This window comes from Topomyia yanbarensis, chromosome 3, assembly GCF_030247195.1.
Source record: "Topomyia yanbarensis strain Yona2022 chromosome 3, ASM3024719v1, whole genome shotgun sequence".
Classification (NCBI taxonomy): Eukaryota; Metazoa; Arthropoda; class Insecta; order Diptera; family Culicidae; genus Topomyia; species Topomyia yanbarensis.
The window spans coordinates 323,719,536-323,735,331 of record NC_080672.1 but is presented as its reverse complement, the minus strand read 5'-3'; the positions used below and the strand labels follow the sequence as shown (position 1 = coordinate 323,735,331).

The 15,796-nt window shown below is 37.9% G+C and overlaps 2 protein-coding genes across 2 annotated transcripts in view; one reads left to right on the top strand and one right to left on the bottom strand.

The window, feature by feature from the left end:
- Nucleotides 1-11,733, top strand: part of LOC131688095 (uncharacterized) — a 457,491-nt gene extending 445,758 nt beyond the window's left edge. The window contains exon 3 of the mRNA XM_058972246.1: nucleotides 11,507-11,733. Coding sequence (XP_058828229.1) covers nucleotides 11,507-11,733 — 227 coding nt within the window. The remainder of the gene's footprint in view (nucleotides 1-11,506) is intronic.
- A 192-nt stretch (nucleotides 11,734-11,925) lies between these two features.
- On the bottom strand, nucleotides 11,926-12,492 carry LOC131688094 (uncharacterized). The gene has a single exon (XM_058972245.1). The coding sequence runs from the start codon at nucleotides 12,490-12,492 to the stop codon at nucleotides 11,926-11,928; it is 567 nt and encodes a 188-aa protein (XP_058828228.1).
- Between the last annotated feature and the right edge of the window lie 3,304 nt (nucleotides 12,493-15,796).

The window sequence follows — 15,796 nt, the reverse complement described above, 5'->3', positions numbered from 1 at the left end:
TGAATCAAATGAATCAAATGAATCAAATGAATCAAATGAATCAAATGAATCAAATGAATCAAATGAATCAAATGAATCAAATGAATCAAATGAATCAAATGAATCAAATGAATCAAATGAATCAGATGAATCAAATGAATCAAATGAATCAAATGAATCAAATGAATCAAATGAATCAAATGAATCAAATGAATCAAATGAATCAAATGAATCAAATGAATCAAATGAATCAAATGAATCAAATGAATCAAATGAATCAAATGAATCAAATGAATCAAATGAATCAAATGAATCAAATGAATCAAATGAATCAAATGAATCAAATGAATCAAATGAATCAAATGAATCAAATGAATCAAATGAATCAAATGAATCAAATGAATCAAATGAATTAAATGAATCAAATGAATTAAATGAATCAAAAGAATCAAATGAATCAAATGAATCAAATGAATCAAATGAATCAAATGAATCAAATGAATCAAATGAATCAAATGAATCAAATGAATCAAATGAATCAAATGAATCAAATGAATCAAATGAATCAAATGAATCAAATGAATCAAATGAATCAAATGAATCAAATGAATCAAATGAATCAAATGAATCAAATGAATCAAATGAATCAAATGAATCAAATGAATCAAATGAATCAAATGAATCAAATGAATCAAATGAATCAAATGAATCAAATGAATCAAATGAATCAAATGAATCAAATGAATCAAATGAATCAAATGAATCAAATGAATCAAATGAATCAAATGAATCAAATGAATCAAATGAATCAAATGAATCAAATGAATCAAATGAATCAAATGAATCAAATGAATCAAATGAATCAAATGAATCAAATGAATCAAATGGATCAAATGGATCAAATGAATCAAATGAATCAAATGAATCAAATGAATCAAATGAATCAAATGAATCAAATGAATCAAATGAATCAAATGAATCAAATGAATCAAATGAATCAAATGAATCAAATGAATCAAATGAATCAAATGAATCAAATGAATCAAATGAATCAAATGAATCAAATGAATCAAATGAATCAAATGAATCAAATGAATCAAATGAATCAAATGAATCAAATGAATCAAATGAATCAAATGAATCAAATGAATCAAATGAATCAAATGAATCAAATGAATCAAATGAATCAAATGAATCAAATGAATCAAATGAATCAAATGAATCAAATGAATCAAATGAATCAAATTAATCAAATTAATCAAATGAATCAAATGAATCAAATGAATCAAATGAATCAAATGAATCAAATGAATCAAATGAATCAAATGAATCAAATGAATCAAATTAATCAAATTAATCAAATTAATCAAATTAATCAAATTAATCAAATTAATAAAGTTAATCAAATTAATCAAATTAATCAAATCAATCAAATTAATCAAATTAATCAAATTAATCAAATTAATCAAATTAATCAAATTAATCAAATTAATCAAATTAGTCAAATTAATCAAATTAATCAAATTAATCAAATTAATCAAATTAATCAAATTAATCAAATTAATCAAATTAATCAAATTAATCAAATGAATCAAATGAATCAAATGAATCAAATGAATCAAATGAATCAAATGAATCAAATGAATCAAATGAATCAAATGAATCAAATGAATCAAATGAATCAAATGAATCAAATGAATCAAATGAATCAAATGAATCAAATGAATCAAATGAATCAAATGAATCAAATGAATCAAATGAATCAAATGAATCAAATGAATCAAATGAATCAAATGAATCAAATGAATCAAATGAATCAAATGAATCAAATGAATCAAATGAATCAAATGAATCAAATGAATCACATGAATCACATGAATCACATGAATCAAATGAATCAAATGAATCAAATGAATCAAATGAATCAAATGAATCAAATGAATCAAATGAATCAAATGAATCAAATGAATCAAATGAATCAAATGAATCAAATGAATCAAATGAATCAAATGAATCAAATGAATCAAATGAATCAAATGAATTACACGAATCAAACGAATCATATGAATCAAATGAATCAAATGAACCAAATGAATCAAATGAATCAAATGAATCAAATGAATCAAATGAATCAAATGAATCAAATGAATCAAATGAATCAAATGAATCAAATGAATCAAATGAATCAAATGAATCAAATGAATCAAATGGATCAAATGGATCAAATGAATCAAATGAATCAAATGAATCAAATGAATCAAATGAATCAAATGAATCAAATGAATCAAATGAATCAAATGAATCAAATGAATCAAATGAATCCAATGAATCAAATGAATCAAACGAATCAAATGAAGCAAATGAAGCAAATGAATCAAATGAATCAAATGAATCAAATGAATCAGGTGAATCAAATGAATCAAATGAATCAAATGAATCAAATGAATCAAATGAATCAAATGAATTAAATGAATCAAATGAATCAAATGAATCAAATGAATCAAATGAATCAAATGAATCAAATGAATCAAATGAATCAGGTGAATCAAATGAATCAAATGAATCAAATGAATCAGATGAATCAGATGAATCAAATGAATCAAATGAATTACACGAATCAAACGAATCATATGAATCAAATGAATCAAATGAACCAAATGAATCAAATGAATCACATGAATCACATGAATAACAAGAATCAAATGAATCAAATTAATGAAATGCATCAAATTAATAAAAAGAATGGATGAACAAAATGAATAAAGTAAAAAATAAATGAAATGCATAAATAAAACAAACGAATCAAATAAACAAAATGAGCTGAAGTGATAAAATGAATAAAAGAAGAAAATTAGCAGAATTAAATGCATTGATTAAAATGTAAAATGGAAGAATGGTAAAAGGTTATAAATTAATATAAAGAAATAAATTGAATCAAATAAACTATTTGGAAGAAAAAATTGAAACTGAAAAAGTAGTCAGATTATTAAAATGAAGAAACTGAACAAAATGATTAAACTGGAAAAAATGTATAAAATGAATACAATGAAAACAATGAATAAAATAAGTTAAATGAGTTATGAGTAAAATGCACAAAAAGAATAAACTGATCAGAGTGAATCCAAAGAATGAAACGAATAAAATAAGTAAAATGAACGCAGATGAACAAAACGAATAAAAAGAGGCGGAATGAAATAATTAATTAAAATGAAGTGGTCATATATTTGAAGCTAAAAACATTTTTGAATTAAGACAATGAATAAACGGGATTGTACGAATTTGAGAACCATTGCATTAAAAAGTTTTGAAATGTTTTTGAAAATCCCATCTTCTGAGAAAAGGCTAATAAATATGCAATGGACTTTCTAGGGCTTCCATCTTTTTTTGGTTTTATACTTTTTGTTTTCATGCTTCTATACATGACGAATTCGAAGTTTACTTTATGGTCACATATTCCCGAAAAAAAAGATTTATGTACAGAATAGAATTTACTGGTCCAGTATTTTAACGCGCAATTGAATATAGTAAAGTGAGACAAGGTCACATGTGCTTTCAAGCCCCTTGAACAAAGAACGACAGGGAGAATGCGATTCGTGAATGAGACAGGTAGATATTTCAAATTTTTTATTTGCATTGAAGTAAATAGTGTGAAATGTCTAGGCCAAGTCGATAGCATAAAAGCCATGCATTCAGTTGATTGCAATGCAGTCTCTTTCAATTCATCCTTATAGCTTTTATATTGTTTCGTTCGGAATTATCGTGCAGGAAATATGGATAAATAAGTCCTATACAGACCAATACTGTGAAAAATGAATGGTTCAAACTACTCAGTATATCCAGATAGGGACGACGATAAGTTAGAAGACATATTGTAGTTGCATCCCCCATCGAGAGTGGGTACTTTGGGAGACTTCTTTTCCTGGATCTGATTTGTGGATATCTTTGGTCTTTGATCCGTTATTTTTCATCAAAGTTCGTACCAATACAATGAATGTGCAGCTGATACAACTCATGGTTCATTCGCCTGCGCAACGTTCCGTCTTCCATCTGCACCACCTTTCGTTCGAAAACTCCAAGGGTGCGTTGGTCCTCCACGAGCATAGTCCAGGTCTCGTGGCCGTAGAGGACCACCGATCTAATCAGCGTCTTGTAGATAATCAACTTCGTGCGGCGGCGAATTTTGTTCGACCGGAGCGTCCTCCGGAGTCCAAAGTAGGCACGATTTCCCGCCAAGATCCCTCTCTGAATTTCTCTGCTGTTATCATTGTCGTCGGTTACCAGTGAGCCCAAATACATGAATTCGTCGACCATCTCGATTTCGTCACCGTCAATCCGAACTCGGGTGGGAGGTTCACATTGTCGTCTCTAGAACCTCTTCCTCTCATGTATTTTGTCTTCGAAACGTTGATGGCAAGACCAATCCTGCTGGCTTCAGCTTTCAGTCTTTGAGCATATATTTCGCACGTGGAATGTCTCCTTTGAAAATGTTCACCGTCAAACTTTCATATTACCCAGTTAAGCCAAATATTTTTCGGATATAGCCATGAATTTCCTTAATTATAGTGTAGATACAGGCTTTGAATACAATTGAATTAAAATTGAGTTGATGTAGCAGCAGACAAAAATTAGTTTTGTTTTCTCAAACCTTCGCAATTACAATTAATAAATATTTCAGATTGGCAGATTATCACACAACTTAGAAATGGATACAGAAATAGCTGGATAGATGCGATAGAAGAGAGACAGAGACAGAGAGAGAGATGGGGGGCGTGTGAGGAATGGCAAATGATGGTTAATGCAGTGACATTATTTTTATAGGTATATTATTATGATATATTGATTCCTTTCATTTTTGTCATAATTAATGTGGGTAGTAATTTTTGCGCCATAACCAGTATAACCTAAATCTTGGAACAGAGCTAAATTTTCGCTAGATTCTTGGGCTTCAAACATACAGTTGCTTTCGGTGACGCCACGAGTATAATTATATGAGAAATCTTTTATCTCACTACTAGGTGAATTACTTGTTGATCTGTGTATTGATATACCATCCAATATTTACCTCATGATTGAACGCAATGCCTAATCCAAGGGATAAATACTAGAACTCACTGTTTCTTTATCAACACATTATTTTGTGTTTGAAGTGAACTTATATATTGATTTTTGAGAAATAGTTAATTTATTATAAAGGTAATTCACAAAATGTTCTCAACATCGAATTCCTTGAATCACGTAGATGTGTTTTCATACCCCGATATTCAAAATCGGTTTAGTTTTGCCCCTAAAACACCAGTAAAGCAATACTCTGTATGAAACAATCTCATTTTTAGCTAGTGGAAATTGGTAAGCGAGGACTAAAAATACAAAATGTTTAATATCTCCGCCGCTCGTGCATGGATTTAGACAATCCATAGCTTGTTAGAAAGGTATTTTAACAAGCTTTCTTTTTATGTGCAGTTTGTTGGACAATATCGTAATGTTCAAAAGTTATTCGCCAAAAACCTGCTGTGTTTTGACAAAATCGCCCATATTTCAGAAAGTAAACAACATATCGAAAATCAAAAATAATAGTGTCAAATGGCAACGTTAGGCCTTTCATTTGAAACTAATTTCATAAAGATCGGTTCAGCCATTGCTGAGATAATTACATGTCATTTTGTACATACATACATACACACATACACACACACACACATACAGACATTGTCACAATTTGTCGAGCTGAGTCGATTGGTACATGAGACTCGGCCCTCCGGGCCTCGGAAATAGTTTTCAAAGTTTAAGCGAATCCTATACATTTCTTTTGTAAGAAATGTAAAAAGCAAAATAATGAACAGACTGTTGTAACGGCATTTAATTGGCAAGGGACTGGAAGGTGGAGTATATTTTTCAATATTAAGAGCCATAGTACTCAAGAGAGAGCAAGGATTTGAAGATCGGTTCCGACAGCATGAAATACAAAGTTACTTTACGCTCGTCCGGACATGCCGCAGACTCAGGTGATTCGCATTTCTTCTGTTGTAGCACACAAAGGGTTAAGTCGCCGAGAAACTATAGCTTGCTCATATGACCCTTTCCACGCTTTTCTAAACTTTCTTCCTTCAACTCCTTGCTCTCCCTTGAGTACTTTGGCTCTTAATATTGAAAAATATACTTCACCTTCAAGTCCCTTGATAATCAAATGCCGTTACAACATTTAACAAATTGGCTCAATAGATTAACAAACAAAAATGGGAAAAAATGAACAGACATTAAGTTTTTGATCCAATAGAAACTGGCAGTGTTATGTACAGGATCTACATTAGGCTACGGATTCTACGTTTGTGACGATACCTTTTTTGTTTCGGCAACTCATCACGGTACAGGAATAAACTCTCTCTCACATCAAAGAGTTTCCGTAGTTCTACTTGTGATGGCCTCGAGAATACAGTCACTGTGCTTAAGAATATGGGAGATAATCAATATAGAACCAGCAATATTCGTATATTCGTTGAATGAATCATAAAATGCATCATTCTTTCCTTCATGAGTTGTTCTTCTAGGTTATATATTTTCTTCTTGGACAATTACACCTTGCATGCATGAAGAACTAATCTAAGTTAATGCTTACATGCCCAACTGTACCTCAGCGTTCATGGGGTTCAAGAAACACGAAAAACTCGCTTTGAAAGATGCTTCTTTCGCAATGCTGGAAGCTGCTCAATGTTTACCTTTCGGTGCTCAATACAATTCTCCTGGAAAATTTTCAATATTTTGTATGCTAGGAAAAGAAAGTCGAAGATACGCTATAGCAGTTTTAAATAATAATGGAAAATAATAAAGATATATCAAAATTTCATGCATCAACGCCAACTGTCAATATCTCTGGTGGTACTGCTGCAGTAGAGTTATATCAGACTAATAGCAATAACTTCAGTTCTATGTTCTAATAGTCCCAGTTGCTGCTCTTCCTTATTTTTGTGGATAAATTCTGCCTAAATCAAAAGTTTTAGCAGTTTAAAAACGTTGTTTACAAACAACATGGGCATGAAAATTGTAGGGGTTGATGTGCTTTATTCATACCTTAATACAAAATAGACTGTTTTTGAACACGAGTATTTAGCCTATTTTAGAGATGTGCAATTTGTTCAGTCATTCATTCGATGTTCAATCGTTCTGTATCTTTTATTTTAGTGAAGATTTTTCGAGGTATATACAATAGAATAAAATGTTGATCGAGTTTTATCAGCTTCCAGAGTAATTCAAAAAATTTCAAACATTTGCGCTCTTACCACCGGAGGCTGTCACCACCAAAAAGTTATTTTCTTAAAAGATACTTCAATATGATAATTTATGCCTAACGTCCATTATGCCAATCGTCCATTATGCCTAATGTCCATTATGCCTAACGTACGTATGCCAAACGTCCTTATGCCTAACGTATTTATGCCTATTGGAGTACACCCGACATATTAACGTATCAAAATTGAGCAGCTGGCAACGGTCACGATACGGTGGTAAATTTTGCGGGTCTCGCCAAGGCAAGTTCCTAAGAGCTAAGCGTATGAACCATTTCTGTGTTCCTTCCAATTTTAAACACCAAGTTAGGTCATGCGGATTCCAAACCGGTGAGACGAACTCGAGGATTGGTCTAACCAATGCGCAGTATAGGGATTTTAGGAAGTACGGATCCGTAAAATCCCGTGAAATCTTCGAAATACATCCCAACTGCCGATTTGCTTTCGCAATTATGTTGGTCATGTGAGAATTGAAGGACACAGACTTCATTGACTCTTTGTAGCGCAACCCCGTCGATACTGTAATCGAAGATTCTTCCCATGGAACGTCATCACGGAGCATTTGGCAATATTTACAGTAAGCTGATTCATTCGACACCACTTCACAAAGCGATCCAATAGTGCTTGCAGCTGGCGGCAGTCCTCGACTGACTGGATGACTAAGTACAGCTTAAGGTCGTCAGCAAATATGAGCTTGCACCCGGAATCTAACACTACTGCTACATCATTAAAAAATAATGAGAAAAGTAATGGACCCAGATTGCTGCCTTGCCTGGTACACCTGATCTATTGGTAAACGGAGCCGATATACAAGAGTCCAATGTCACACAAAGTGTTCTGTGCGTAAGATAGGAGCGTAGCCACGATGTCAGCTTGTTGGACGCTCCTAGCTTGTACAACTTCTTGAGAAGAATTTCATGGTCGATTTGGTCAAAAACTGCTTTTAAATCTCAAATCAATTTGATTTTTTTTTTCGAAACACCCTGATAATCGAATAATTTTCCCCGGATAATCGAATCACGGTTAATCGAATCCCCGGATAATCGAGTCCGACCTGTAGTTGGCTTAAATGACCCTAACCTAAATTCTGCGACATGTATTCCTTTCAAGAACTAAATGAATGTAAGTAAACCTTTGCATAAACTGCACTTTTCGATGAACGGAAGTTCCCTCGAATTGATCAGGAAAGTTTGCAAACTTGAACTAAAAGCAGAAATAGTTTTTTTGTCTCTTTCAAATATCCTAATTTTGAGTAGGTCAATTAGAGTTATCGACGACGAAGTTGCAATGAATTCCGTTAAATATTATAATTCCACGAAATGTCTGATGGAGTTTGTTGTATTGGGAATGGTAGGATTTAAGTCAAATTTGGTTTACAAGAGAAGGGAGCGATGGGGAAGCTGATTCATTCAAGAATACATTAGTTATCCCCGAGATCAAGCAAAGAAACGAAAAAGAAGTCAAAGATATGTTATTGGAAAAGCTATTTCTGCATGCAAAATCACACATCTTGGAAAAGAGCATTACTATCGCATTAAGTTTGGTCCACACTTACCTATCTCCTTATTTCAAAGACGTCATTGTGCCCTATATCAGGTGGAATTTGGAATTATACTTTTCAGCTAAAAGGTGAGACTTTTCAAACACTCCAATTCCTCCGAATGCACTGTTGAACTAAACACAACTTTTCAGGATGATTTAAGATCAATTTTTAGTTGTTAACAATGTTGTATACAATTAAATTATCTATCAGATTCTCACTTTTTGTGTTGTTCGAATGTCTAAAGCACCATCTACGGGCAGATATGTAAAATATTTTTAATATAACACCTATGTTTTCACAAAAAAAAAAACTTCAAAAAACAAGCTGCTCTAGACCCCCCGACGGATTATTTTGAAATGAAAGGGGATAGTCCATTCTTTCACATCCTGAAGATTCAAAGATGCTGATTTTTTTTTGCATAAATATGTTCTACCAAATACATCGTGTAACTGTGTACACACAAACTAGGCATGTTTCCACGATGTTCATCCCAGGAAAAAAACCGTTTTAGCGAGAAAAAATATTTTTAATTATTTTTCGCCCAGCTGCCTAACCTCGCCTTTTGACCTTATCTGAAAAACCCGTAACAATATTTAACGTGCAGCGTGTACATTGTATTCGTGTTTAATGATTTTCAATCAATTATAATTATTTTTGAAACTATATAATCACATTTAAGTACCTTAGGGATGCGTACGCCTGTGGCCAGCATACTGTTGAGTTGTTTAAGATGTACCCAAAATACATAAATGTTTAGTTTGTCAAAAGTGGCATTCCCACCCAGTGTGTGGCGTTCGCGTTGCAATCTTGCACGATTTCGAAGTGTCATCGAAGTACAATCAATTATCGGTGACAAATTAAGCTAGACTAATTGATGGAAAAAACGCCTCAGAATCATAAACCTTTTTTTATGATGGTGTTAAAATTGTGATTAATATGACGGTTTTCAGAACTAATATCGATCAAGACTAGATTGGGTAACACTGTAGTATTTAGTAATCGCCGAAATCAGATGCTTCGAAAGCTTTCCAACTTTAAAACTACACCATTCTAATGCATGCTCTAAAACTGACTACGGCGATGCACCGATCACTGAACGTGCGGTGTTGTCGTTATTTCAAACAGCATATTATTATTTTACATCGAGTCGGTTCACTTTAGCGATCGAGCGGCGATGTGATGACTGGCGATGGCGGAAATTGCGAAAGAACGACCACAGACAGCAAAACATCCACTAGACATAACAAAACGGTTGGCTGTTCCTGGTTTTGCTCAACGATAAGCAAGAAAGCGCGGCATACAGCTACGACCGACGGTGAGAACTGATGCAAACCGCATTTCATTGCACATTTCACCGTATGGCGGGACGAGTATTTGTTTGCTGTTTATCAGTCCGGCATTGCTGCATGCTTTTTCGTCGGGCAACACTTAAGATTAATTAAAAATCGTTTTTCGCATGGAAACTAGCTCCGTGTTTGGGGCTGCCTCCATGAGCAGTGTTGAGTTTCATAATCCACCGATGCGCGAGGCGAGTCGAGGCAGATTGTTCGGAGTATCCCAAGAATCCGCGTCTGGTCTCCGTGTTTTATGCCGACACTGCCTGTGTGCAGCGTCGTTGGCGAGAGCCATGATGGAATAAAAGCACTCGATACGTGGCCGTAAAATTCAATGGCAGATGTCTGCCCGAGATAGCCCCCGGTCAGTCTGGCTTCTCCCCATGGCAAAGATTTGTTCGTGACTCGTGACTGCTGGGCGATAGCAGTAGTATCTGACGAGTCGGCTTGGCACTGTTGTGGGTACCTTTTTGCGAAATAAGTATGCTAAACTGGTGTTTACTCGCACAGAGTATCACTGCCACCACGAGTCAATAGAAGCAAACAACTAAGCATCACCCAAAGATGATGCATATATTAGCATGCGGTCCGGTATCGTGATTCCTGCCTTAGCTTATTTATTTCGTCTAAAACCTCGACAAACGATGATGCTGTTCTTCTTGGAACTGAATGACAAATAAATAACGACATTATGTCTGGCGATGGTTGACGCTTCTTTGTGGGTTATTCTGTTACGGTTTGAGCCGTTTGCTCGTTGCTCGCTTATAAAGCAATGCTTGTTGATTGTTTTTATGTGACTTATCTTCTTTCAAGTGTTGAAAAATCTATTTCAAGGCTGTTTAGCTCACGTTGCATGGTAATGTTTACGAATAAAAATCGGGCTATTGGATCAACCAGTTAATATGAGACCGTACACCTAAAATCCTATAGGCAAGACTCTATTACTATACGATCGGGTTATGTTCTTTTTGCCTTTCTCGATGGAAAGGTATAGCAAATGCCCCAAAATCAACGTTTAGCAAAGGCCTGGAGTCATGCACTTTTCGGTTCAGTTCTTCGAGTACGTAAAATGTCTGTATGTGCATATGTGTGCTTTTTTTCATCGAGGGGAAATCTTCAAAAAAGACCAATACCGACTTGGTTGTGGTACTGTTACTGCAGCTCTTTCTCCAACAAACCTACCGACTAAATCTCAACCTACTGTATCTCGGTATCCCCTTCCTCTCGAGACCACCGTTGGGTATTACTTCGGGAAAGGATTGTTCTCTTGCACCTCTTCTTTCCTTTCTGACTCCTCGACTGCGCTTGTTCGTTTTTTAGTTGTTCTTATTCTATTTGTTTATATGTATATTTTTTCTACCCACATACAGCTTGCTGCGTTACCGGTACACCGGTGACCACCATTGCCAACGTTGGAACCCGTCGAGACGTGAACCGATCCAAAGATACTGAAAACCTAACTTGCATCTCTTCCTCCCATCTCCGCTGCGCAGTTGCTGCGACAAAATTAATGTTACTGTCTTTAGCTCCCAGCTGTCCTTGGGCCCGTAGGCCTCTCTGCATACGCAAAGCCCTTTGGCTCCCCTGTGTACGTTGAGTCAGCACTCTATTCAACACTCGGACCGTCGCCAACGTCAGAACCCGTCGAGACGTGAACCGATCCGGAGATGCGGAAGCTTGACTTGACTTGGGCCTGGCTCGCGTCCCTTCACAGACTTGAACCACGTGCCCATTGCCAACTTGCTGTTCTATTCGCCACTTTCTCTGAAGTTCCTGTGCTGATAGCTTTCTATGTGCCCTCGTCAGGACACATCTCTGCCGCAATATTCTCCACGTTAAGCGCTGCGTAAAATCTAGGACAGGCGAGGACCGCATGCTCCGGTCTTTCCTCGACGTCTATGCGCTCCGAACAAAAGGGTGACACAGCGTGTCCAAACTGATGTAGGTACTGTTTAAAACAACCATGACCAGACAGGAACTGCGTCAGATAGAAGGTTACTTCGCCATGCCTATTTACCCAAGTCGAGAGAACCAGTATGAGTCTGTGAATCCACCTTCCTTTCTCCGACGAGTCCCAATCATGCTGCCAATTCGCCATTTCTTCTGAAGAGATAGTCCTGCATGCGCTTGCGACCTGCATGGCTATGAGCCTGAACGTACTAGTCAGCTTTACTCGATTCCGCTGTGTTTCCAGCGCCGCAACCCAAACCGGGTCTCCATACTTCAGTATCGACGATGATACGGTAGCCAGAAGATGCCTCTTGCTACTGCATGGCACGGCGTTGTTCGGCATGATTCTGGCTGAAGTGTTTATAGCTTTGGCCGCCTTCTCGCAGGCATGGTCGACATCTATCATTACGCCCAACTGTTTCAACGCCCGCTTCGAGACTATGACTTGCTCCCCGACAGGGATTTCTGTTCACTGCAATACTTTGCAGTTTCTAACCAATAGTACCTTCGTTCTGTAATGTGCTATCTGCGACTTCACTCCTTGCATCCAATTTTCAATCCTGCGATCGCCTCCATCGCCAATATTTCCACCTCTTCCGGTATCTCTCTCAATCCCATTATTACGATGTCATCCGCGAACCCGACGAACCCCACGTCACTAGGCAGCTTAAGCGTCAATATGCCGTTTTACATCCCGTTCCAAAGTGTTGGACCCAAGATAGAGGCTTGCGGGACTCCTGCCGTCATTCTAATCGATTTTTGTCCCCCGTTTATCTCTTAGATCAGGACCCAATTCTGAAAATAAATCCTTAGAATTCTACACAGGTAGCAGGGACCCTCTTTTTGTACAGTGATTCCGCAATGGCTTCCCAGCTTGCGCTATTGAACGCGTTTTTGACGTCTATCGTTATCATGGCACAATATCGATTTCCTCTTCTTTTCTGTTTGCGCGCCATATCGGCTCTCTCGATTACGGTCCGAATGGCGTCCACCGTAGACTTGACCATCCGAAATGCGAACTGATTTTTCGACAACCCATTATCGCTTTCCGTAAATATTGTCAGCTTGTTGAGGACAATCCTCCCGAGCGTATCCAGCAGGCATATTGGTCTATACGACGATAGATCTTCGGGGGGCTTACCCTTTCCCAATGCGAGGAGTTCTTCATTGGAGACTTGTATCACTTCCGCATTGTCCCGCTCTATTTCGCCATACGGTATAAACTGCCACATCATTGGCGCGTTCTCCGGAAAGAGCCCTTCTACGGTAACCTTCAGTTCATCAGTGCACATTTCCAGAGGTGTCATTGGTCCTCTGATCACACGGCATGCAATGCCCCAGGGGTTGGCGCATCCTGGCACAACTCTTTGAAAATAATCGATTGTTTTCGTTTTATCTCACGTTTCAATGCTGCCCTTGCGGCGCGGATCATTATATTACGTGCCTCTTTGTCCTCTTCGGTGCTAGATATCCGAGCGTATCTTCTAGGTATAAGCTTGCGCGGAGGGCTCCAAGCTCCAATACGCTGGATACCGTCTGTTCCTTGGCTCTAGTTTTCTTGGCATTGTGGTGCCGCGCTTCTGTTAACTCTCCCGCTTTCATGTCAAAGGAGTCGCTTGCTGCCTGAAGTGCTTTTACAAAGAGATCGTTGTCAAATGTCTTCACCTTCCACTTCCGCTCGTGAGCTATCACCCTCTGTATTGACGCTTGGTATCGTTGGTCAAAACTGTACCGGATTGCCAGATGCGGATCACTATGCGTGTAGTCTTCGCAACTTCATGTTTGCCACCAATGTCAACGATGGATTCCCGTCCATTTTTGCGGAAAGTTGTAATGGTGCCCTCATTGCATAGCATAACACCCATTTTAGCTAGAGCTTCCAACAGGCTATACCCTCTTGCGTTGGTATTTCTGCTTTCCCACTCCACTACCCAAGTATTGAAATCTCTTTCGATGACTCGATGACCAAAGCCCTTGCAATTGAAGCAACAGGGAGCCACATACTGATCACCAAACTTTGATTCGGCCTTCTTCCAACATTTTATTAGCTACGGTCCTGGAAAGCCGTATCGACGCCGTCTGCATGCCGCCGTACGCCTTACTCATCCGGATTACCATTGGTGTATCTCCCAGAACACATCGTTCCTTCAGCGCACTTCTCAGCTCATCTCCTGTTGCTATCTCGTCCAGGTTGCTGCACTCAATCACTGTCTCGTGGGCTAGGGCCCGTACGGTAGCCTCCTCACCTAGCGACTTTTCCGTGAGTGTCTTAAAGACTACGCTCCTGACCGTCGGGTCTTTCTTCAGTTCGAAGAGCATCTCACCTTTCTGAGTAGGACAGGTTTACTCCACATTCTCCCACAACTGTTTCAACTGCGGATTATCTTTAACTTTCCGAACGAGCTCAGCGTACGCCCTTCCCTCTTGAAGATCGCCCTTATTTTTTCCCTGATGGGGCTTAGGCATATTTTTCGTTTTTTTTTCTTTCAATTTTGACTTCGTCTTTTGTTCTACGACCGTTCACCAACCGCTCTCTTGCTTCCGATCCAATTTTTCTTCTCTTGCTCCTCTCCAGGTGCCTCCCCTTTCCGTTTTACGGAACATTAATTCCGGGAACTCTTCGGAGTCTCTTATACTTCTTAAGATAAAGCTTTCGCCTTGGCCTCGTTAAGTGCTTTACAAAGTGTTCAGCACGCGCCCTCAGCGCGATCTGCTCTCGTTCGACAAATTCATGGCGGACTTAATGGTCATCACTAAATGCTTAATCTTAGTGTGGAGGTTGTTCTTGTCCTTCATGAACTCGTAGAGCTTCTCTATTTTTTCTCGAGCTCCCCTGTGTTAGTCCTCCCAAACTGTAGTCCTTACTTGGGGTTTGCTACTACCAGTTTGGGCGTAATCGTCTGGCTCGCCACAAGACCTACGGCTGCTTGGAGCGCTTGCTGTATTTCGTGACGCTTGACACTACTCGAACTCGAGGTAGCTACCTGGTTCGAAACTGGCGACGTCGTAAGTTTTCCGCTTCTTGCGAACACGATCACCTCACCACCTGCTGCTGGGATGTAGTCGTTTTTTTTTAATTTTTTCAATTGATTCTATATTTGTTTTTAATATTTCTCTCCATGGTTTTCCATTTTGTTGGTTCCCAACTCCAGGCCGCTATCTTCACTCGTTCTTCATAGTCATTTCTCGTAAGCCAATGATTATCTATGCAAGCAGGGAGGTCATGCTAGGGTTGACTCTATCTTTCATTGGGAACAGTGTTCAGAGCTGGAGCGACACCAGTAACATTCTGATTACGGCATACTGGTCATGGCGAACGTCAACGGAGATTCATTCTCAGTAACCGTGAATGAGCCAAACATACAATCGCCCGATGTGGAAAGGAGACGACAAACAATTGATGTGTGACATGGCATCGACAAGCATCGCGGATTAGAGGTGTGTGCCACTCCGCCACTGCCGCGCCACGCCGCGCCGGCGATTGCGTGTAAAAATAGTAAGTACATAGGCGTGACGCCGCACAGTGGCGGGTCTTCAAACAAAAGTCGGACAAAACCTAGAATGTTACCTAATTTGGCTGAAAATCACAATTTAAGCTAATTTTGAGGTGCTGAGCTCATTATTGATGTCAAAAATTGTAAAATATTAAATGCATTCTTCCATACAGTGTCATTGAACCTTTCTTATAACTATGATCCCGTTTTCATGAC

What these genes read in the sequence shown, in the direction of transcription:
- LOC131688094 (XM_058972245.1), bottom strand. Translation starts at nt 12,492, where the DNA reads ATGATAGATGTCGACCATGCCTGCGAGAAGGCGGCCAAAGCTATAAAC.